The sequence below is a fragment of the Esox lucius genome, chromosome 20 (assembly GCF_011004845.1).
Source record: "Esox lucius isolate fEsoLuc1 chromosome 20, fEsoLuc1.pri, whole genome shotgun sequence".
NCBI lineage: Eukaryota > Metazoa > Chordata > Actinopteri > Esociformes > Esocidae > Esox > Esox lucius.
In genome coordinates, this window is record NC_047588.1 from 16,268,499 (window position 1) to 16,291,203 (window position 22,705).

The 22,705-nt window shown below is 41.7% G+C and overlaps 1 protein-coding gene across 2 annotated transcripts; it reads left to right on the plus strand.

Moving 5' to 3' along the window:
• The first annotated feature begins 1,693 nt into the window (after positions 1-1,693).
• nt5c3a (5'-nucleotidase, cytosolic IIIA) lies at positions 1,694-22,490 on the plus strand. Of its 2 annotated transcripts, none has more exons than XM_010885299.5 (9): positions 1,694-1,905; positions 18,363-18,461; positions 18,623-18,692; positions 18,784-18,830; positions 19,217-19,302; positions 19,581-19,670; positions 19,936-20,098; positions 20,779-20,979; positions 21,119-22,490. In XM_010885299.5, the coding sequence occupies exons 1-9, from the start codon at positions 1,723-1,725 to the stop codon at positions 21,218-21,220; spliced, it is 1,041 nt and encodes a 346-aa protein (XP_010883601.1). In that variant the 5' UTR covers positions 1,694-1,722; the 3' UTR covers positions 21,221-22,490. The 2 variants fall into 2 exon arrangements, with proteins under 2 accessions (XP_010883601.1, XP_012994903.1); XM_013139449.3 differs by lacking the exon at positions 1,694-1,905 and adding an exon at positions 17,274-17,357.
• Positions 22,491-22,705: the final 215 nt, after the last annotated feature.

Consider the following 22,705-nt stretch of genomic DNA (forward strand, 5'->3'; position numbering starts at 1 on the left):
GGACAGGGCAACACCTTGAACTTCATGTTCTTCAAACCATTCCCGGACAATGTGTGCAATGTGGCAGGGCCTAGCAGGGAATTCCATTGCTATGAAGGGGTATTCATAGTCTGGAATTATGTTTAGGTTGGTGGAACGTATCAAATTGACGTCCATATGAATGCCTGGACCCAGGGTTTCCCAGCAGAACATTTCCCAGAGCATCACACTCCCTCCACCGGCTTGTCGTCTTCCCACAGTGCATCCTGGTGCCATCACTTCCCCAGGTGAACAACACACGTAACCGGCCATCCGTGTGATGTTAAAGAAAATGGGACTCATTGGACCAGGTGACCCTCCACTGCTCCAAGGTCCAGTTCCAATACTTGTGTGCCCGTTGTCAGTGCTTTTGACAATGGACAGGGGTCATCATGGGGGTCATCATCGAATATGCAGCCCCAGACGCAGCAGGATGTGATGTACTCTGTGTTGTGACACAGTACTTCCGTAACCATCATTGACATTTTCTGTGAATTTTGCCACAGTGGACCTTCTGTCAGCTGGGACCAGATGGGGTTGCCTTTGTTTTCCTAGCACATTGATGAGCCTTGGGCACCCAACATCCTGTTGTCAGTTTGTGGTTTGTCCCTCCTCTGACCACTGTCGGTAGGTACTCACCACTGCTGACCGGGAGCACCCCACAAGCCTTGTCGTTTCAGAGATGCTCTGACCCAGTCATCTGGCCATAACCTTTTGGCCCTTGTCAAAGTCGCTCAGGTCTTTACTCCTGCCCATTTCTCCTGGTTCTAACATGTTGACTACTACATCTAATCTACCCAGACCTTGACATGTGCCCTTGTTAAGAGATGGTCGAAGGATATTCACTTCACCAAAAGAGTTAGACTGGTGGAAAGTAGCTTTTATTAACCTATAGTTGATTCCTCTCCAAACAATTGATAGTTATATGGTAATGTAGGTTGTTTATATCCTGACAAGACTCATATCTATATATTTAATGATAGTTGCAGATTCAGACCAATGCTGACAATAATATAAAACAATTAGCTACGACTACAGAGTTCAGAACCAAATCATCTTTTTTAGGATGAGCGGACGTCCTCATTTTCCGGGGACTTGTCCCTGTTTTTGGTGTCCCCAGAAAATGTCCCAAACAGAAATAATATTTTACATGGCAAGAAAGACCGGGCAGTAGAGCCTATAAGTTGGCGTCTCTATCGCGTTGTGCTTGTTTTGGCAGAGGGTCGATCACTATAGCAGCTTCATTAACTCTTCTACTAAATACTTGCTCACATTACTTTAACTGGCAACATGTTTTAAATGGAGTGCATTCAGTAGGTATTATTTTAAACCTAAACTTCACCTTCACCACAACATTAAGCTAGTCCATAACTAATGCCTAACCTTAGCCTTAAATTAAGACCAAAAAGTATGTATGACTGACTGTGGAAATCAATTTAGTGGCTATTTAATTCATTCATGTTAGTATATTTCCAGTATTAGTGTTATTTATTTTTCTTAATAGTAACACACATTTCACTCACATAACTAAATACCAACAAAATGAAATCGACATTGGGGTCCATTAGATAGTTGAAGATGCTTCTACAGATGTTAGTAGCGTATTAATGCACATCACCTCCCCATTCAGCCCCAGTGGTTGCGGCAAAAAGTGTACGTAGGAACGTAGTCACTGTTGCCAATAGAAGGAGGGACCATGTTGACATGAGAGAAAATCGCTGGAGGGTTTGTTCTACGAACAGAACAACCATGGATAAAACTGCCGTGGTAAAAGTCGGTGCTGCGGCCAGTGCCAGTGTATGTGTCCTTTTCGGTGGTGTGGTTCTTGCCCAGTACATGTTCGCGAAAAAGAAGAGAGCAGGGAAGAAAACCAAGATAATTGAGATGGTGAGTGGACTCACGCGTGTAGTGCTTGTGCATTGCGCAGTCGCGGATGTATATACAAACAGAATGTTTTTAGAGGTCATTATGGTGGCACAGAAATCGGTCCAAGACAGTTATATGACTGAAAGCTGTCTCGATTTCTAAAGTACTCCAGTTATTGCAATCATATTATTGAAAGAATGTGGGTTCAATGGTTTCTTTCAGAATTATGTAAGCAGCAGACCCCACTGCTCTGTCCTCCACTCTTTCCAAAATCACAACAGAACAAGACTTGAAGTCTGCTGATCAAGTTCAAGCCTTCTGTCATAAAATTGACATAAAGATGTGAGCTTTGTTTTTTCACGTTCCTTGTCCTCTTGTTTGTGGGAACTTGAGGGACTATAGGTGTAGGCTATTAAACGTCTTGGGGACTGAATATCCGACGTCACTTATGAAATATAATTTAAAAAATATAAATGACCGGTTTGAGTACCTAAAGAATAACACCGTATGTATCCAGTGTCGGCATGTATCCGAAATGCGCCTCAAAAGAACAGTTGTTAACTGTGGTATATTGGCCATGTATACTACACCCCTCGTATTTTTTACTTACTACGGGGTTGCCAGCTTATTGACGTTGAATCTGTCTTTTTGTAAGGCAACTGATAATTAGCTTAAATATTTTTTTATATTTAGATCAATTTTTGCTATAGTAATCTATTCAAGTTGCCCTTTGGAATTCTATACAGCCTATATGGCACGTTTGAATTAAGCCAGACTAAATATTGTGTGCCCAGCAAAGAGTCGGGATGAGCGGCAACATGATTCAGACATCTTGATGTAAAAAGCCACATTCTAAAGCACCAATTGCTTGACCCTCACCTGGATTAGTGAGCATTGTAAGGATTAAAGCCTTTTTTGTATATTGGCCCCTGTTTTATTAATGTTAAAATTAATTGGACAACTGGCTTAGCAGTTTCTTGGCCAGGCGTGTGTCATGTCATTGCTCATGCACAAGAAAGCCAACAAAATGTCCAGAGGTGATTCTAGGTGTGGCATTTGCATTTGTAGTATCTTGTTGTTCTTTCAACATAAGGAACAAAGTGTTAATGCCAGTAAAGCAGGCAGTCATGAGGCTGTATTTTTATACACTGCTCAAGTAAATTAAGGGAGCACTGAAATCATACATTGGGTCTTGATGAAGGAAATATATTAATGATTAAAATCTTTACTATACATTGTGTAATTCATTTTGAACAAAATGATGTAACAACGGTCAATGGAAACCAAAATCACCAACCGATTGAGGTGAATTCAAATTCACACCGAAAATCAAAGTACACAATTGAAATCACAAGCTGTTCCAACTCATAATGTGACTCAGTGGTGTGTATGGCCCCCATGTGCCCGTATGCACTCCTGACAACATCTGTAGATGATGAGACGAATGAGCTCCTGGACAGTCTGTGGTGCTACTTAGCTGGGTTGGCTCCGCCAATCCGTAACGTCCCAGAGGTTCACAATTGGATTCAGGTCTGGGTAACGTGAGGGCCAGTCAATGGCATTAATGTCTCCGTCATCCAGGAACAGCCTGCACATTGTGGCCACATGAGGCCAGGCATTGTCCTGAACCAGGAAGAACCCAGGGCCCATTGCACCAGTGTAAGGTCTGACGGTGGGTCTGAAAATTTCATCACGGTACCTAACAGCACTCAGGATACCATCGGCTAGCACGTAGAGGTTGGTGCAACCCTCCAAGGATATGCCTCCCCAGACCATCGCTGACCCACCACCTAACTGGTCATGCTGGTTGATGTTGCAGGCAGCATAACGTTCACCATGTCATCTACAGATTCTTTCACGTATGTCACGTACTCAGTGTGGACCTGCTCTCATCTGTGAAGAGAACAGGGCGCTAATGGCGGACCTGCCAATTCTGGCGTTCTCTGGCGAATGCATGGTCCTAGGCTGTGAGCACATGTCTTACTAGAGGAAGTCAGGCCCTCATGCCAGCCACATGGAGTCTGTTTCTGACAGTTTGGTCAAAAACATGCACACCAGTAGACGCTGGAGGTCATTTTGCAGGGCTCTAGCAGTGGTCCTCCTGCTCCTCCTCGTACAAAGAAGCAGAGACTGGTCCTGTTGCTGGGTTGATGCCCTTTGGCGGCCCTGTCCAGCTCTCCTCGTGTAACAGCCAATCTCCTCCATACTCTTGAGATTGTACTGGGAAACACACCACAGCTTCTTGTGACGGTACGCATGGGTATGCCATCCTGGAGGAGCTGGACTACAGTACCTGTGCAACCTGAATGGGCTGCAGGTACCGCCTCATGCTACCAGTAGTGACAAGGACACTAGCAAAACGCAAATCTAGAGAAGAATCAGTCAGGTAGGATGAAGAGAGAACCTTTGTCTGTAGCCACCACCTGCAAAATCCTTCCCTTTTGGGGATTGTCTTGCTGTTGTCTCTCCAGTGCACCTGTTGTCACTTTCGTTTCCACCAAAACAGGTGACATTGCTTCCTAGCTGGACATATTGATATCCATTAAGTTTTTAATTAACTTGATACTTTTACTGTGAGGATTGTGTTCCCTTAATTATTCTTAACAGTGTATATAGGCCTACTGTATCTGTATGAGTGACTGTGTCCCACACACCATCTGTTATGTTGTTCATCTACAGACCTAAACATTGGCTGTTTTGCTGAATTTGATTTTTAACATCATTCAAGCAATCATGGTTTTGTCAATGTAATATTTAAAAGAATATTAAATATAGTGGAGAAAGCAAATGTTATGTGGGGTGGCATCGCTTTCAAGCAATTCATACACATGCTGATAATGTACCCTTAAAAGCGTTCTGACATAATTTCTCCGACAGACAATCTCTCCATCTACGCAGCAAGTTATCTACCAAGTAATAAGCTACACAAAATCTCTGTCCAGTGTAACCAGCATTTATTCACTCAGTTATATAGTTATACCATGGGCAGGATAGGCTATTAAAATATATGTTTAGTTTTGTATAGAGGTAGCTAAAATTGCAAGCTAATATTAGCTCCTATAAGAAGTTCTGTCTGTCCTGTGCCAGTTCAGATGGACCTGCATACAGTATTTTTTTTCTGCTTGCTTTTTGTTTTACCACAAGGCTATACAATGTAATTCCAAACCAAGTTTTGAAGCTAGATTGTTAAATACAGTGAGGGGGAAAAAGTATTTGATACCCTGCTGATTTTGTACATTTGCCCACTGACAAAGAAATTATCAGTCCATAATTTTAATGGTAGGTTTATTTGAACAGTGAGAGAAAAAAATCCAGAAAAACATGTCAAAAATGTTATAAATATATTTGCATTTTAATGAGTGAAATAAGTATTTAACCCCTCGGCAAAACATGACTTTTTGTCCCACTCCTCTTTGCAGATCTTCTCCAAGTCATTAAGGCTTTGAGGTTGAAATTTAGCCACTCGAACCTTCAGCTCCCTCCACAGATTTTCTATGGGATTACAGTCTGGAGACTGGCTAGGCCACTCCAGGACCTTAATGTGCTTCTTCTTGAGCCACTCCTTTGTTGCCTTGGCCGTGTGTTTTGGGTCATTGTCATGCTGGAATACCCATCCACGACCCATTTTCAATGCCCTGGCTGAGGGAAGGAGGTTCTCACCCAAGATTTGAAAGTACATGGCCCCGTCCATCGTCCCTTTGATGTGGTGAAGTTGTCCTGTCCCCTAAGCAGAAAAACACCTCCAAAGCATAAAGTTCCCACCTCCATGTTTGATGGTGGGGATTGTTTTTGGGGTCATAGGCATCATTCCTCTTTTTCAAACACAATGAGTTGAATTGATGCCAAAGAGCTCGATTTTGGTCTCAACACTTTCACCCAGTTCTCCTCTGAATCATTCAGATGTTCATTGGCAAACTTCAGACGGGCCTGTACATGGGCTTTCTTGAGCAGGGGGACCTTGCGGGTGCTGCAGAATTTCAGTCCTTCACGGTGTAGTGTCAACAATTGTTGTCTTGGTGACTATGGTCCCAGCTGCCTTGAGGTCATTGACAAGATCCTCCCGTGTAGTTCTGAGCTGATTCCTCACCGTTCTCATGATCATTGCAACTCCATGAGGTGAGATCTTGCATGAAGCCCCAGACCGAGGGAGATTGCCAGTTCTTTTGGGTTTCTTCCATTTGCGAATAATCACATCAACTGTTGTCACCTTCTCACCAAGCTGCTTGGCGATGGTCTTGTGGCCCATTCCAGCCTTGTGTTGGTCTACAATCTTGTCCCTGACATCCTTGGACAGCTCTTTGGTCTTGGCCATGGTGGAGAGTTTGGAATCTGATTGATTGCTTCTGTGGACAGGTGTCTTTTATACAGGTAACAAGCTGAGACTAGGAGCACTCCCTTTAAGAGTGTGCTCCTAATCTCAGCTCGTTACCTGTATAAAATACACCTGGGATCAAATACTTATTTCACTAATTAAAATGCAAATCAATTCATAATTTATTTTACATGCATTCTTCTGGATTTTTTGTTGTTATTCTGTCTCACACTGTTCACATAAACCTACCATTAAAATTATTGACAAATAATTTCTTTGTCAGTGGGCAAACACACAAAATCAGCAGGGGATCAAATACTTTTTCCCTCACTATGGTTACCTGCTAAGGCTATGCAGAATTGTAAATGCATTGTTTCTGCTATTCACCCTCTAGATGCTAGAGCACAGGTTTCCAACCGATTCCACAGAGGGCCAAGTGTATGCTGTTTTTTTCTTTCTTTCAACTGGTGTCCAATCAGGTTAGGGGAGATCCTAACTAGTTAGTGACCTTAATTAACGAGTCATGTACACAGTAAGAGCAACAATCTGCAGACACTCAGCCCTGATACTTTGTTCTTTAAAGTATGATTGACCAACGTATCTACAGTAGTCAAAGCTGTGTGTTGTTAAACACTGGTAGACCATGAGTCAAGTATGAAATAGTTGTGCTTGTGTTATTCACTTATTTTTTGGCATTAGACCAATTGTTTTTGAAGTCTTTGTTTTCTTTCAAAATTGATGGACCAGAATTTGTTGGATCTTCATATTCTAATCCTGAAATTACCTTGAGTATTCTATAAAACAAAAAAAAAATATCATAGACAGTAGGTCTTGGGTTGGATGGTGGCTAAGAATTTATTCAAACCATGCTACTTCTAGGAATTTCCTGCTGGCTGCCAGAGTCCCTGGTTTGTCCCACAGCCGACTGAGGTTCTGAGTTAACCTTTGTCTTGTGATTTATGGCATTGTCCCCAGTATATGAAGCGCTTCTCCATTTGATGATGGCTCTACTTTAATGGCTTATGCAATATAGTGTAATGGCTGTCAGCAGTGATCTAGCAAATCATTCATGTGATAGCTCCACTAGTAGTTACGGGAAAAAAAAGCCTAATGAAACAAGTTTCTTGCCCAGAGAAGTCAGATTTAATCCAGACAAAAAAATATTTCACAAATTCAGATGTTTTCTTGCTAAATATGGGAAACAATTCTATCTAAGGAGTGTTGCACTGTGTATGCTGGTGGAAGCACAGTTTTTTTTATATCGCAATGGGCATAAAAAGGACATAGCTAATTGTTAAGCCACTGTAGTTAACTGGTTTCCTTGCTTGCTGAGCAAATCTCCAACCCAAAAGGGATGCTGGAAGTGGCCGTTGACACACTGAATGCTTTGTAACCCCACTTGTCCCATATTAAATTTAGTTTATTGCACCCATCATGAATGCCAGTTTCATAATGTTATCTTATAATAAATATTATATTTTAACACCATTTGTCCCATATTTTATTTAGTTTATTGCATCCGTCAGGAATGCCAGTTTCATTATATTAGTTTATATCCAAAGTGCTTTCTATAGTTTCACAGTAATTGTGAAAAAAACAGCCACATTTGAGGGGATTTTTCGCTCTGCTCCACTGAGTGCATTTGTACCTCAACATGGTCACAGGGGAATACGTAACATAGTGTATGTAAATCTGGAACAGACCAATTTCGTGTGATCTGTGCCGTAATGTAACATCTTATGAATTTGTCTGTCAAAGACTCTCCAATGCTATTTGGTTTTCCTCTGAAATCTGCCTGGGCACCTAGGTTCAACAGTACAGCTCGTCTTCAGAACACATCCTGAATGTTCTAATTCTAGCCCATTGTTCTACGTCACAGTAGTAGATTCACTAGAGAGCTCTAACATCTTTTTAAACCAAATTTGTAGGTTGTGAGACCACTTCTGTTAATGGGTCCTTAATTCTGGTGCAGTACAGCTTAAACGGCTAGCTTACAAACTATGCGGAGTTACTGTACGGGCAGTGAAATAAGCTAACTGTAAGCTGCTGCTTACTTCGAACAAGTCTGCCCACTAATGGTGTATTCTGTATCTACTGTAATCATGGGAGAGTGCAGTGATTTTTAGACACAGAGTGACTGATATTTAGTTGATGTGCAGAATATTCTTTTGTAAAAAGGACGTTGGTCCTGTTAGACATGCTGGAGGCAATACAACATGAGACATGGTCTTAACTTAAAACAACTTCCACTACAAAGTATCTTGTTGCAGCAGGTTTGCTCATGGGCAACAGAAATATACTTTATGGTTAAGGTTTTGGTTATGGTTATTTGGGGTGGAAATGGTGTCTTGTATTTAGCGTCATTGGCCACTAGATGGTAGGCAAGACAATGATTGCATTCAAACAAATGAAGTCGGTTAAATAAGAAAAACTGGTTTATTTTAAAGCAAGCTGAGCGCCAGTGTCTCATGTTTAGGAATATTCATTGCATCCTAATGCAGACCGGTAGTCATGGGATATGTAAGCAATAAGGCCAGAGGGTGTGTGGTATTTGGCCAATATACTGCGGTGAAGAGCTGTTCTTAGGCACAATGCATTTCAGAGTTAATACATGCATTTTAATGCATGCAAACATGGAGCATTGTGCTCTAGACTGCTGGGGAAAAAATTTGAATGCTATGTGACCATACAGAACTTATGAAATGCTATGTGATTTTAAATCAATTACAAGTTTTTGACACAGAGAAAATTGTTTGAATTATTTATTCAGTTAGGAATTCCTTTTTGATGTTATTTTAAAAGAATGGACCACTAGATTTAACTATTTCATTTCATTTAATTCTCACAGAAGCTAGAATGATATGCTAACTAAACACTTTCCTAATACTAGGCAAACCTCCCTGAAAAAAACCAGGCCAGCTATGTTTCACAATGTTAGCGAAAATGTGATGTGGACCGACTTAAAATAACAATGACTCTGAAGTTTTCAATCTTAATGAATGACATAACCTAGCAAGGAATATGCCACTTACAGCTTCTCCTGACACACAACCTTCCCAAACTGCATAGACAGGCAGAGTGGGAGCATGTCTGGAGGATCAGACTTTTCAGATAAATGTGTTTTCTGAATGCAAGACAGTTTTTATGTTTTTCTTTCTACTTGCAAAACATAGAATCCAGCATTAATGCCACCCCTGCCTTTGTCATGCTATATTGGCTGTATACCACATGCACTCGTCTTATTGCGTGAATAAAGGTCTGTTTCAGGGCTGACTTCCTTTGTATTTGGAGTGATCCTTCAAGCATAATAGCTCTTATAGCACATACTTTCCACTTAAATGTATACTTACAGTTGTGCTCAAAAGTTTGCATACCCTTGGAGAATTGGTAATATATTTACCATTTGTAAAGAAAACATGATTGAGCAGGCAAAACACATTTATTTTATTTCTTATGGGATTCATATTCAACTGTAGGTTTGAAAAGTTTGCATACCCTTAGTTCTTGATAATGTGTATTGCCCCTTTTAGCATCAATGACAGCGTGCAGTCTTTTGTAATAGTTGTCTATGAGGCCCCGAATTCTTGCAGTTGGTATAGCTGCCCATTCGTCTTGGCAAAATACATCCAGGTCATGCAAAGTCTTTGGTCGTCTTTGAGATCTTCCAAAAGTGGCTCGATGATATTAAGGTCAGGAGACTGTGAGGGCCACTCCAGAACCTTCACCTTTTTCTGCTGTAACCACTAGAGGGTCAACTTGGCCTTGTGCTTAGGGTCATTGTCATGCTGGAAAGTCCAAAAGCGCCCCATGCGCTGCTTTTGTGCAGAAGAATGCAAATTGTCTGCCAGTATTTTCTGATAACATGTTGCATTCACCCTGCCCCATCACATCTCCACATCATCACAGGCCCCACCATATCTCCATATTATCACTGAACAGCACATAGACCTACAGAATGCTGTTCTATGGACATGACACTGCAAAGGTCAAAATTCATGAACTCATTGTCAGCATGTCCAGAGAACATTTATTCAATTATTTTTTCTATTTTACCTTTGTTTACCTAAAGTCCCAAACACTAGTTTACATTTGCTGGAAAATGTTTTAGTAGATGGGCAGGGTGATGATTATTATTATAATACATTGGCTGCTTCACCCAAGTGCACCACTCTTACTCGTATGTAGGCTGTAGTTTGACAAGCTTTGTATCCTTGTTTTTTTTTTTTATGCAGCCCCACAATGTAAGAAAGTGACTCTATTAAGTGACAGTATTTCAGTCAGAAGGAAGTATGGTTTACGGCAGGGTTATTCAACTCAGATCCTGAAACCAAAACACTGTTGATTTTTGCTTCTTACCTGGAAGTTATTTGCACGCATATGGTGCCCCAGGTCGGAGTCATTCTCTTATAGCTCTCCAGGGCTAGAGTTGTATGGCCCTGCATTAAGGTATTGGGAAGTTGAGAAGAACATTGGGCATTACTGTTGTGTGCTCTTCTATGTGGAAAATAACTTAATCATTGATGGTGTTCTATTTCCCCCTTTGATATAGTGCCTAGTCTTGTCAGTTCGGTTCTGTGTCTTGGATGGCTTTTGGATATTGTGTAGACTAGAGAAACAAAACATACACTGCCGAGCAAAATATTATGACCATCTTCCTAAAATGATGTTGGTCCTCCGCCTGCTGCCAAAACCGCACTGACTCACCGAGGCATGGACTCTACAAGACCCTTGAAGGTGTCCTGTGGTATCTGGCACCAAGACAATAGCAGGCGATCCTTCTAGTCCTGTAAGTTGTGAGGTGGAGCCGCCGTGAATCGGAATTGTTGGTCCAGCACATCCCACAGATGCTCAATCAGATTGAGATCTGGGGAATTTGGAGGCAATTGCAACACCTTGAACTCTTCATCATGTTCCTCAAATCAGTCTCGAATAATGTGTGCAGTGTGGCAGGGCGCATCATCCTGCTGAAACAGGCCACTACCATCAGGGAGTACCATTACCATGAAGTGGTAGGTGGCACGTGTCAAATTGACATCCACATGAATGCCCGACCCAGGGTTTCCCAGCAGACCATTGCCCAAAGCATCACACTCCCTCCACCGGCTTGTCCTCCCCCAGAGCATCCTGGTGCCATCACTTCCCCAGGTAAACTGCACACAAATGCACACGACTGTCCACGTGATGTTAAAGGAAACTCATTGGACCAGGTGACCTTCTTCCACTGCTCCAAAGTCCAGTTCCAACAGCATGCCTGTTGTCGGTGCTTTCGACAATGGACAGGGGTCATCATGGGGGTCGTCATTGGCTATGCAGCCCCAGACGCAGCAGGGTGTGATGTACTGTGTGTTGTGACACAGCACTCCCGTAACCATGATTGACATTTTCTGCGACTTGTGCCACAGTAGACCTTCTGTCAGCCCGGACCAGATGGGATAGCTTTAGTTTTCCTCACACATCATTGAGCCTTGGAGGCCCAACACCCTGTCGCTGGTTTGTAGTTTGTCCCTCCTTGGACCACTGTTGGTAGTTACTCACCCCTGCTGACCGGGAGCACCCCACAAGCCTTGCCAGGTCAGATGCTCTGAACCAGTCGTCTGACCATAACATTTTGGTCAAAGTTGTTCAGGTCTTTACTCCTGCTTATTTCTCCTGCATCCAACACACTGATTATGAGAATTGATTGTTCCCTTACCATCTAATCTACCCAGACCTTGAACAAAGTTATTCACTTCACTTGTGAGTGGTCATAATGTTTTGGCTCATCATTGTACATTCTTCTGAATGACATGAGTTGATGGAGTTATCTTTTCTAGCTTTACTTTTTTTATCACAATGCAGTGGCTATTGGATGTAATTGTTGTAACCCGTGGTCTATAAACCAACCTTTTTTTCTCAATACCCCATTTGTAAATGACCCCCCTTTTTAAGAGACCCTGACGTAACCTAAAGCTGTGTTGTCACAAAAGCTTAGGTCAATGGCCACATTTAGCCATGCTTCTAGGTATTGATATCTTTGGCCAAAGGCCTCAGATCACCTTCTCTAATCTGTTGTTGCACAATGGCTGATAGTAGACTGAATACAAACTGCAGTTGAACTCTAACCCTCATTCTCTGGTGCAGCACTGTGTCCTCAGTAAACTTTGTCTTTGGTGAACAAATCTGGGTCATGAAAACTTTTGAGGAAGACTTCAGTGGAGTAGTCACTGGAGTTCACTGGAGTAGTCAAATACATTGTCACAATTCTAAATGATTGTCACCTTTGATAAAGATTAGCCAAAAAGGCTATACAAAAATACTTTATACTAATAACTTTTCTCAAATGAGTGGCACCTCTAAGGATTCTTAAAGACAAAATGTTTTAATCTTGATTAACATTTATTTAAGAACATCCCAGTCTTAAGGAACTTTTATGGCATTCCACTGTTTCATGTTTCACTAGTGTTTAAAAATGAGGTAACATGCATGTAAAGCGGTGTCTGCACAGGGTGTGCGGTATCATCAGAGACACATCCAGGCCACAAACTGTTTGCCCTCCTCCCATCAGGCAGGTGGTTCAGGTCTCTTCATACCCACACCAGCAGGCTCAGGAACAGTTTTTTCCCCATCTACTGTAACCCTGCTGAACTCTGTGACCCATCCCATCTCTAACCATACCCTCCCATCCACAGCTTAGTACTACCTCTCAGGGACCTTGTTGCACTACTCCCTTGTACTGCTTGTCTACTTCGGGAACGTCATTGCTGCTATCCCTGCATTTCAGTTGCATATGCCACCTTGCAGCTTCAATATGCCTGCACTGCACATTCAGAATTACCATTGTACTTGCTTTTCTATTTTCGGCTGATACATGCACGTCTACCTCAGGAACCTTATTGCTGCTACTACTGCATTTCAGTTGCATAGACCTTATATCTCCAACTTGCTTAATAGCACAGTCAGAATTGCCAGTTATACTTGCATTTGCCTCATTGAACAACTATTAATTCCCACTTGCATATTCTTGTACATTTTTTAATTTTTTGCCCTCGCCTATTTGCCTTCTTTGCTCATCTATACATTCCACTAGTAACATACAACAGAATGGCACAATCATAAAACAAAACATGGCAACAAAGAAGGAAATGAACTGACCCCAGTTCAAAAGTCTGCATACCATTAGTTCTTAATACTGTATATTGCCTCCTTTAGCATCAATGACAGCATGCAGTCTTTTGTAATAGTTGTCTATGAGGCCCCAACATTTTTGCAGGTGGTATAGCTCCTCATTCATCTTGGCAAAATGCCTCCAGGTCATGTAAAGTCTTTGCTCATCTTGCATGAACCCGCACGTTTTAAATCTCCCCAGAGTGGCTCGATGATATTAAGGTCAGGAGATTGTGATGGCCACTCCAGAACCTTCACCTTTTTCTGCTGTAACCACTGGAGGGTCAACTTGGCCTTGTGCTTTACATGATGATGACAAAGGCATTGATGCCATTGACTGGCTTTCATGTTCCTCGGACCTCAATCCAATGTGCTGGTGCATCCAATGCTGCCAAATAGTGCCACAGACTGTCCAGGAGCTCACTGATGCCCTGATCCAGGTCTCATCAGGAGCATACCCGGATGTTGTCGGGAGAGTATACAGGCACGTGGGGGCAGTTCACACGAATTGCCATGAAGAAATTGGAACAGCCTGTGATTACTTTGATTTTCGGTGTGAGTTTGAATCCAGACCTCAATTGTTGGGGGATTTTGGTTTCCATTGACCATTGTTACATCATTTTATTCTCAATTAATTACACAATGTACAGTAAAGATTTTGATCTTTAATATATTTTGTTCATCGCGACCCGATGTGTGATTTACGTGTTCCTTTATTTTTTTTGAGCCGTGTATTTATAACCAGTGAAACAGTGGTAAACCTACCAGGTAGAGAACCCAGGAGCTTGCCCCGACACACAGCGACGAAGATGGTTCAGAAGGCAGTCCAAGGGCGACAGTTAGATTCCAACTCCATGCTAATAGTTTATTTGGGAGCTTTGCGAGGAAATAAAGCCTGTTGGAGCTATTAACAAATGATAGTCTCTGGAGTTTGCTAAATAGTATAAATGTTCTGGTGCGTAAAAGAACATAATATGCTACTTGGACATATTGTGTTAGATCTTGGTTCTTCTGCAAGACAATGACCCAAAGACGTATCATATCTTGGATCAGGCATACTGTTGCACCCCCAGCGGTTCCACAACAATAGCACAGTTCTCAAAGATCTCACTGTGTGCTGCCCAACTCTGTTCCTGGAGATCTACCGTCCTATAGGTTCTCCAACACCACTAATTTCTGATTCAGCTAACTGTTAGAATTAGCAGAAATGAATCAGGGTTGGAGAGAACCTACAAGACAGCAGATCTCCAGGCACAGGGTTGGACTGCCTTGTCTTAGACATATCCCCACCAGTCACAATCAGTATGAGATTCAGGTGTGCAGCAGGTCATTTGGGGAAGGAGACACTGATCACTCTTTGTCTTCTAAACCAGTGATTGGTTTGCAAGGTGGGACCTTCAGCTGGAAGGAAGGTACACCCTTACAAATAAGAAATGTTATAATTTCATGAATGTTATTTTGGTTGATCCCCTTGCCAACATTTTCAACACGTAATTGATATATATACTCACCTAAAGGATTATTAGGAACACCTGTTCAATTTCTCATTAATGCAATTATCTAATCAACCAATCACATGGCAGTTGCTTCAATGCATTTAGGGGTGTGTCCTGGTCAAGACAATCTCCTGAACTCCAAACTGAATGTCAGAATTGGAAAGAAAGGTGATTTAAGCAATTTTGAGCGTGGCAGGTTGTTGGTGCCAGATGGGCCGGTCTGAATAATCCAATTACTGGGATTTTCATGCACAACCATTTCTAGGGTTTACAAAGAATGGTGTGAAAAGGGAAAAACATCCAGTATGCGGCAGTCCTGTGGGCGAAAATGCCTTGTTGATGCTAGAGGTCAGAGGAGAATGGGCCGACTGATTCAAGCAGATAGAAGAGCAACTTTGACTGAAATAACCACTCGTTACAACCGAGGTATGTAGCAAAGCATTTGTGAAGCCACAACACGCACAACCTTGAGGCGGATGGGCTACAACAGCAGAACACCCCACCGGGTACCACTCATATCCACTACAAATAGGGAAAAGAGGCTACAATTTGCACGAGCTCACCAAAATTGGACAGTTGAAGACTGGAAGAATGTTGCCTGGTCTTATGAGTCTCGATTTCTGTTAAGACATTCAGATGGTAGAGTCAGAATTTGGCGTAAACAGAATGAAAACATGGATCCATCATGCCTTGTTACCACTGTGCAGGCTGGTGGTGGTGGTGTAATGGTTTGGGGGATGTTTTCTTGGCAAACTTTAGGCCCCTTAGTGCCAATTGGGCATCGTTTAAATGCCACGGCCTACCTGAGCATTGTTTCTGACCATGTCCATCCCTTTATGACCACCATGTACCCATCCTCTGATGGCTAGTTCCAGCAGGATAATGCACCATGTCACAAAGCTCGAATCATTTCAAATTGGTTTCTTGAACATGACAATGAGTTCACTGTACTGAAATGGCCCCCACAGTCACCAGATCTGAACCCAATAGAGCATCTTTGGGATGTGGTGGAACGGGAGCTTCGTGCCCTGGATGTGCATCCCACAAATCTCCATCAATTGCAAGATGCTATCCTATCAATATGGGCCAACATTTCTAAAGAATGCTTTCAGCACCTTGTTGAATCAATGCCATGTAGAATTAAGGCAGTTCTGAAGGCGAAAGGGGGTCAAACACAGTATTAGTATGGTGTTCCTAATAATCCTTTAGGTGAGTGTACATTTTCTACAATATATTCCACATTAGGCCTACCTGTGTTAATTTTATGAAGCCTTTTTATAAAATAGTGTGCCAATTGTTTTGAAAGTCTATACAGACAACTAATACAGGAACTACATTTGCAGTAGCGTGGTGGTGGGCCAGTTAAAGTTGAGGTAGTTTCTAGTTTACCTCTGGTCAGCTGTAGAATGGAATGTTGAGCCAGCACTTTGACAGCTGTTGGAAAAGTAACAAAACTGACAATGGGTTATTTCCCAAATTGTTACTCTTCTCAGTTGAATCAATGGACTTCTATAGACTCCCTTAGGACATCCAATGTGTGACAGCTTTTCAAACCATTGTTAATAAGTTAAGCCTATTTATGGGACTACAGCTCCTGCAAAACTAGTTGTAACCTGCTTTTGTAAATCCTTTTGTCATTTACAGTTTTCATAAAAGACTTCATAAGTGCACCCATGCTTTAGAGGGCTCAGGTGGAGGAAGGTTGAATGTCTGGTATCCAAACTGTATCTCAACGGTCACTATTAATGAGAAAGTGCTGACCTGAGAATTATTGACCAACCTTTCTGTCTAATTATTTGATCAATCAATGAAAAGATAGGTGTGTTTAATCTTATTTTGGCCAGATGTGATTAGGACTTTGTGCCCACGTTGCGCAACAAGGTATTTGACCCCGTAGGTGAGGTACATTAGGGTCATGTCCTAACATACTATGTGGTGGACCGAAGTAATGACCCAATACTCCTAGGTATAGCCTACATATAATTCCTCAGGTTTAGCAGGCCCCCCTGGTGAAAATGGAATTTCCTGGCTTAAAATGTTGTTCCTTTTAGGTTTAAGCGTTTACAGTTAGATCTTTTGGTAGGTATTATGGCTAAATTAAGTTAATGTATAAAAGTAGTTTTTTTTGTTAAAATTAGAGTTAGGGCTAGGAAATAGGGGAAAATGGATTTCTGTATTAGGGTTAGGTCTAAGTTCTCCACAATAGGGAAAGACAATCTTGTGTGTTTTAGATTTGTGGGCTGAAGGAAAATATAACTTTTAATTGAAATATAATGTATTCCCGAAAAGGTCGTCACAAGAATAGTGAAGTGTGTGTGCAAGTGAATTTAATCTTTGTGTGCCATATGCATCCAAGTGTTTGTATCTGTGTGTCACTGGCTTTTTGAAGTGGGAGGGATTATCTGATCTAATCTATTTTGGGTGACGCCCTCTCTATGCTGCGTTCCCTATATAAGCCTGCTGCTGACAGAAAACCTTTTCTTCACTCCCTTTACTTGTTTTGCACAAGACCACAGAAAAAGGTAAGCGCGTGTGTGTGTGTGTTACTCAGTGTCCTGTTATTAGCACCGGCTACAAACGGAGTGTGAGAAAATTACTAGGCTACAGTATTATAATAATGTCCATTAAATAGTTGGAAAAAAATAAATTACACTGAATGTCTGGAAGATGTTTAATTAATACTGTGTCAACATATGATGTAAACAAATTCAATGTTCTAATAAGGAGCTGGCTTTCTGTCCCTTGGTTGGTCAGGTTCCTAACTCTGTTATGTAATCACCAGCTCCACCCCCCCCCCCCAAGGTTGTCAAGGTTGTTCTTTACTAGCAGCTGTAAACATGCAATCTTGGGAGCCAAGTACAGTAGAGGATTAGGAGAATACACTCCAACTGGAAGTAGGATTCATGTATTGTTTCATTCCTGCATTGACCTGCCTTTTATTTGTCCCAAAGTTTAGAAGACAAATGCTTGATGAGGCTGCTTTCAATCTCTATGGTGCAGGCCCCTGGGAATGTGTAGTTCATCTCTCACCTTTATTTCTGACACTTTGACATGCGTCGTGTGTAAGAAAATGTGCACTGTATATAGTTAGACTGGTTGTTGTTCATTCTCTGTAACTCCACCTCGGTGCTATGCAGCCCTGGAGGTTGCCAGTGTCAGGTCTCCCCCGCTCCTGGTCAGGGTTGTATGGGTGGTGGTCGGGAAGGAATAAGGATCCCACTGTCCGGGCTCAGAAGACGGAGCAGGGGGAGGGTGGGGTTGTAGACATGGGATATCTTGTTTGTCTACTCTTGCTGGCTCGTCTTACCGTGGAAAAATATGACAGCACCCTCTTTGAACCCCCCCCCCCTCCATGTTTCCCTCTAATTAACCTTTCCTTTTTTGCCCACCTCTCAAGAGGACCGGTTTGTTGAATGATTTGCTGAAATAGTTTTGTCAATTCTTTGATGCATTAGGGTAGCATGCAACCTGTGGAAGTGAATTAGAAGCCTACTTATACTTTCACTTCTCTTCTTTCTCTCTTTTAGATGCCAGAGTTTGAGAAGAACACAGTCCATATGAGGGACCCAGAGCGGGTGGAACAGATTATCTGTGGGATGATCAAAGGTGGAGCCTCCAAACTACAGGTATAATAATATGGGAAATATTATTGGGCAAAAATAAACTGAAAATGTGTATTGAATGAAGTTACATTGTGATTATCATTACTAAGTCTCCTGGTTTAACAGTGCCTCCCTCTGGTGACAGCTTGATTATCGTTATTAAGTCTCCCGGTTTTTGTCTTCAGATTATCACCGACTTTGACATGACTTTAAGCCGGTTCGCAATCAACGGAAAACGCTGCCCCACGTGCCATAGTAGGTTCCTCATAGACCCAGCTTGGTGAAATAAATGGCCTGCCTGTGACAGTCTCTGACCTGTCTGACTAATGTTGTTTACTCCACATAGATATCATTGACAATTGCAAGCTGGTCACTGAAGATTGCAGGATAAAAGTATGTTCATTATTATTTTTGTATTGGTATTTCTTCTGCTTATATAGAGCCCAGCTGTATATACAGTGAGATAATGCTAAATCAATAAAGCAACTATTGTTGTATCCCTTCATGAGCTATCCTTGATGTTTGCAGGATAAATAAACATGACTTGTTATTAGCCAGGCTATTCAACCACAGTTCATGTACTCCGATTGTTTCTGTTCTCTTCCCATGCTAATTATGCTTAGTGTGCTAAAAAGGGCAATTAATATTGCAAATAAAACATATCCATGCAAACTTGTTTCTGTAGCTACAATAGTAGTTAAGGTTATACAATATCTGGTTTGGTGGAGATTTTATTAATAGCCCCTTTAATGCTTATTAATGTTCCATGTATCTTTTAGTTACTGGAGCTTAAGAACACATACTACCCAATAGAGATTGACCCTCATCTAACAATGGAGGAGAAGTATCCATTCATAGTAGAATGGTGAGTGTATATACACAGACACACACAAGTACTAAGTGATTAATTTGGATACAAATTAGTATACAAAATGTGTGTTTAAAACCATTATACATTAAATTAATTGTAATATTGACTTTTTCAGTGAGTTGGTGTTGTAGGTTTAACTAATGGTATAGAACCAACTAAACCATGGAGGGTTTAAGCACATAAAACACATTTTAGACATTTGCTGATGTTCCTCTTTAATGATCGACAAATAACAAATGTTGATTAATCAGCACTGACAAACGTGTTGACAGGTATTTCAAGTCCCACACGTTACTGGTGGAGCAGAGGCTACAGAAAGATAAACTCCCAGAGGTCGTGAGAGACTCGGACGCCTGCTTGAGGTAAAAAATAATAATACAAAAAGGATATTGCTCTGGATGAAAGCATCTGCTAAATTATTCACTTTTGATATTTTATATACTAGCCAACAGGGGTGCAGCCATGCACTATCCATGACTCATCCCAAGTTAAACCATAGTGGCCATTATTATTCATGAACACAAAGTCAACAAAATGTCTGGCTGTGGTGTCATTTATTTATTTGTCTGTCTAATTTAATGCCAGCTAGCTGCCAGTGGTGTGAATGCATACATTGGTGTCCCACAGGGAGGGCTATGAGCAGTTCTTTGACCGGCTGCAGCAGCACAACGTGCCAATGTTCATCTTCTCCGCGGGCCTGGGAGATGTCCTGGAGGAGATCATCCGGCAGGCGGGGGTTTATCACCCTAACGTCAAGGTGGTCTCCAACTTCATGGACTTTGACGAGAACGTAAGTCCACCCGTCCTTGGTGGAGAACATTGTACATGTTGAGGATGCAGCTGACTGTTGTTTAACCTGACGGGGCTGACTGTTGTTTAACCTGACGGGGCTGACTGTTGTTTAACCTGACGGGGTTGACTGTTGTTTAACCTGACGGGGCTGACTGTTGTTTAACCTGACGGGGCTGACTGTTGTTTAACCTGACGGGGCTGACTGTTGTTTAACCTGACGGGCTGACTGTTGTTTAACCTGACGGGGTTGACTGTTGTTTAACCTGACGCGGCTGACTGTTGTTTAACCTGACGGGGCTGACTGTTGTTTAACCTGATGGGGCTGACTGTTGTTTAACCTGACGGGGCTGACTGTTGTTTAACCTGACGGGGCTGACTGTTGTTTAACCTGACGGGGTTGACTGTTGTTTAACCTGACGGGGCTGACTGTTGTTTAACCTGACGGGCTGACTGTTGTTTAACCTGACGGGCTGACTGTTGTTTAACCTGACAGGGCTGACTGTTGTTTAACCTGACAGGGCTGACTGTTGTTTAACCTGACGGGGCTGACTGTTGTTTAACCTGACGGGGCTGACTGTTGTTTAACCTGACGGGGCTGTGTCCTGATCGGTTTGGGTGTCTGAAGTGCAAATAGCATAATGCGTCACAGATCCAAACTCAAGGGTTTTTTTCTACCAGGGTGAGCTGAGGGGATTTAAGGGGGAGCTCATCCATGTGTTCAACAAGCATGATGGTGCCCTGCGACACACAGAGTACTTCAAACAGTTGAAGGACAACTGCAACATTGTGTTGCTGGGAGACTCCTTAGGTGACCTCAACATGGCCGATGGCGTGCCTAATGTGGAGAACATCCTCAAGATCGGCTACCTCAACGACAAGGTGCCCCCCTAAATGGCCCCCTCCCCCCAAATTGTTAGAAGTTTGCAAATATGTGGTTGACTGTAGTGCAGGTTATTAATGTATGATAGGCTGTGTAAGCATGTGCCAATCTTTGTCATTTTTCTCTTTTTCCTGACAGGTGGAGGAGCGACTGGAGAAATATCTGGACTCTTATGACATTGTCCTGGTAAAGGATGAGACTCTAGAAGTGCCCAATTCAATCCTTCAGAAAATTATATAAATCTTCCCCTAGCTACCCACTCGCCACTCCCCAAACCCCTGGAAATGCAATCAACCTCTGGATCTAAGACAAGATACAGCCTTTCGACAGACATTAACTCCATGGGCACCACTCGTTGGATCCCACAACTGCCACCAAACAAACAATCACAGTTGGCCACTGGAACTTTTAAAAAGAAAATATAATTATCTGATGAAGGAACTGTTAAATTACAGTGTTTGTGTGTGTTGCAGTCTTGTTGACATTTTCCACCCTGTAACGAAAAATTTATAGCTACCCAAAAGACATTTCAACCATTTTATAATTTGCACAGTTTTGTAACTTGTTATTCCTTACTTTTTTTGATAGTGTAATGTTTGTATCAGTGTACTAAGTTTGCATATCATAAACCAAACATTCACACAAAAACATAGCAATCTCTTTCAAACAGTACCAGCATGCATTTCACCATACTGTGTCATCTGGCATGGTGCACCAGTTTGGCTACAGGAAGTAATGTGGGTCTGAAAAAAGCACTTTACCTGTCTGTATGGGTGAACCATACACTCAGTGACCTTTGTAGGAATAATATCAGTAGTTTTCATTGATGTATTATTTTTCTTGCTAAAGAAATGCATATGCCTTTGTTAACAGGATGTTGTTTTGCACGTTGGGACTATGCCACTGTAGCTAAATTGCAAGTAGCACTTTATTTTACAGTACGTCTGTATACTGGACATTTAATGTGTAATTTCTATTAAGAAATTAAGAAATATTTTTCTAACTACAGTAAACCAAGATTTCAGACTGGCTGTTATTTTCAATGGGATGCAGTTGAAATCAAGTGGGCAGAACCTGGGGAAGGAGGAAGGCAGGGCCAAGAACATGTGAGATCATATTGCAACTTAGATACCATTTCATAGGTTGCCATAGCCTGGCCACTGGGCATTTCAATGAGAGGAGTGGAAATGAACTTCAGTCTTAACGTCCAGTGGGCTATGTGGCTCCTTGTCAATCTGTGGCATTAGGATAACATACTGTGATTTCTTAAGGTATTCAATGTTCCTCCTTGGATCATCCTTGATCCTCTTCAACTTGCTGCATTAAAATGTATTTATTTTATGTCAGTGATCAACACAATACTGATAAAAAATTCTAAAATGACTAAATACAAATGAAAAACGAATATTGTAATTAGATTTGTCAATACATATTGAAAATACCTTTGGAAGCAATTACAGCGGTCTTGTGGTGAGTTGCACACTTGGATTATACAATATGTTTCAAACAGGGTGCATGTTTCAGACTATTTTTATGTATAGTCTTAATTTTTTACTATCATAGGATTATTGAGTAAATGCAATATTGTTGATTGATCCTCAGTTCACAAACTGTAACTGTTTTAAAATTGGCCTCTTGGTGAATGTCCTGAACTTTACCAACCTCAAAAACATACTTAGCTAGTGTCTGCTTTTAAATAGTTTACACATTTAATAGTCATTGTCC

What these genes read in the sequence shown, in the direction of transcription:
- nt5c3a (XM_010885299.5), top strand. Translation starts at nt 1,723, where the DNA reads ATGAGAGAAAATCGCTGGAGGGTTTGTTCTACGAACAGAACAACCATG. An exon ending in CTGAAGATTGCAGGATAAAA is followed by an intron (nt 18,831 to 19,216) that starts GTATGTTCATTA and finishes TGTATCTTTTAG; the next exon opens with TTACTGGAGCTTAAGAACAC. An exon ending in TATCCATTCATAGTAGAATG is followed by an intron (nt 19,303 to 19,580) that starts GTGAGTGTATAT and finishes ACGTGTTGACAG; the next exon opens with GTATTTCAAGTCCCACACGT.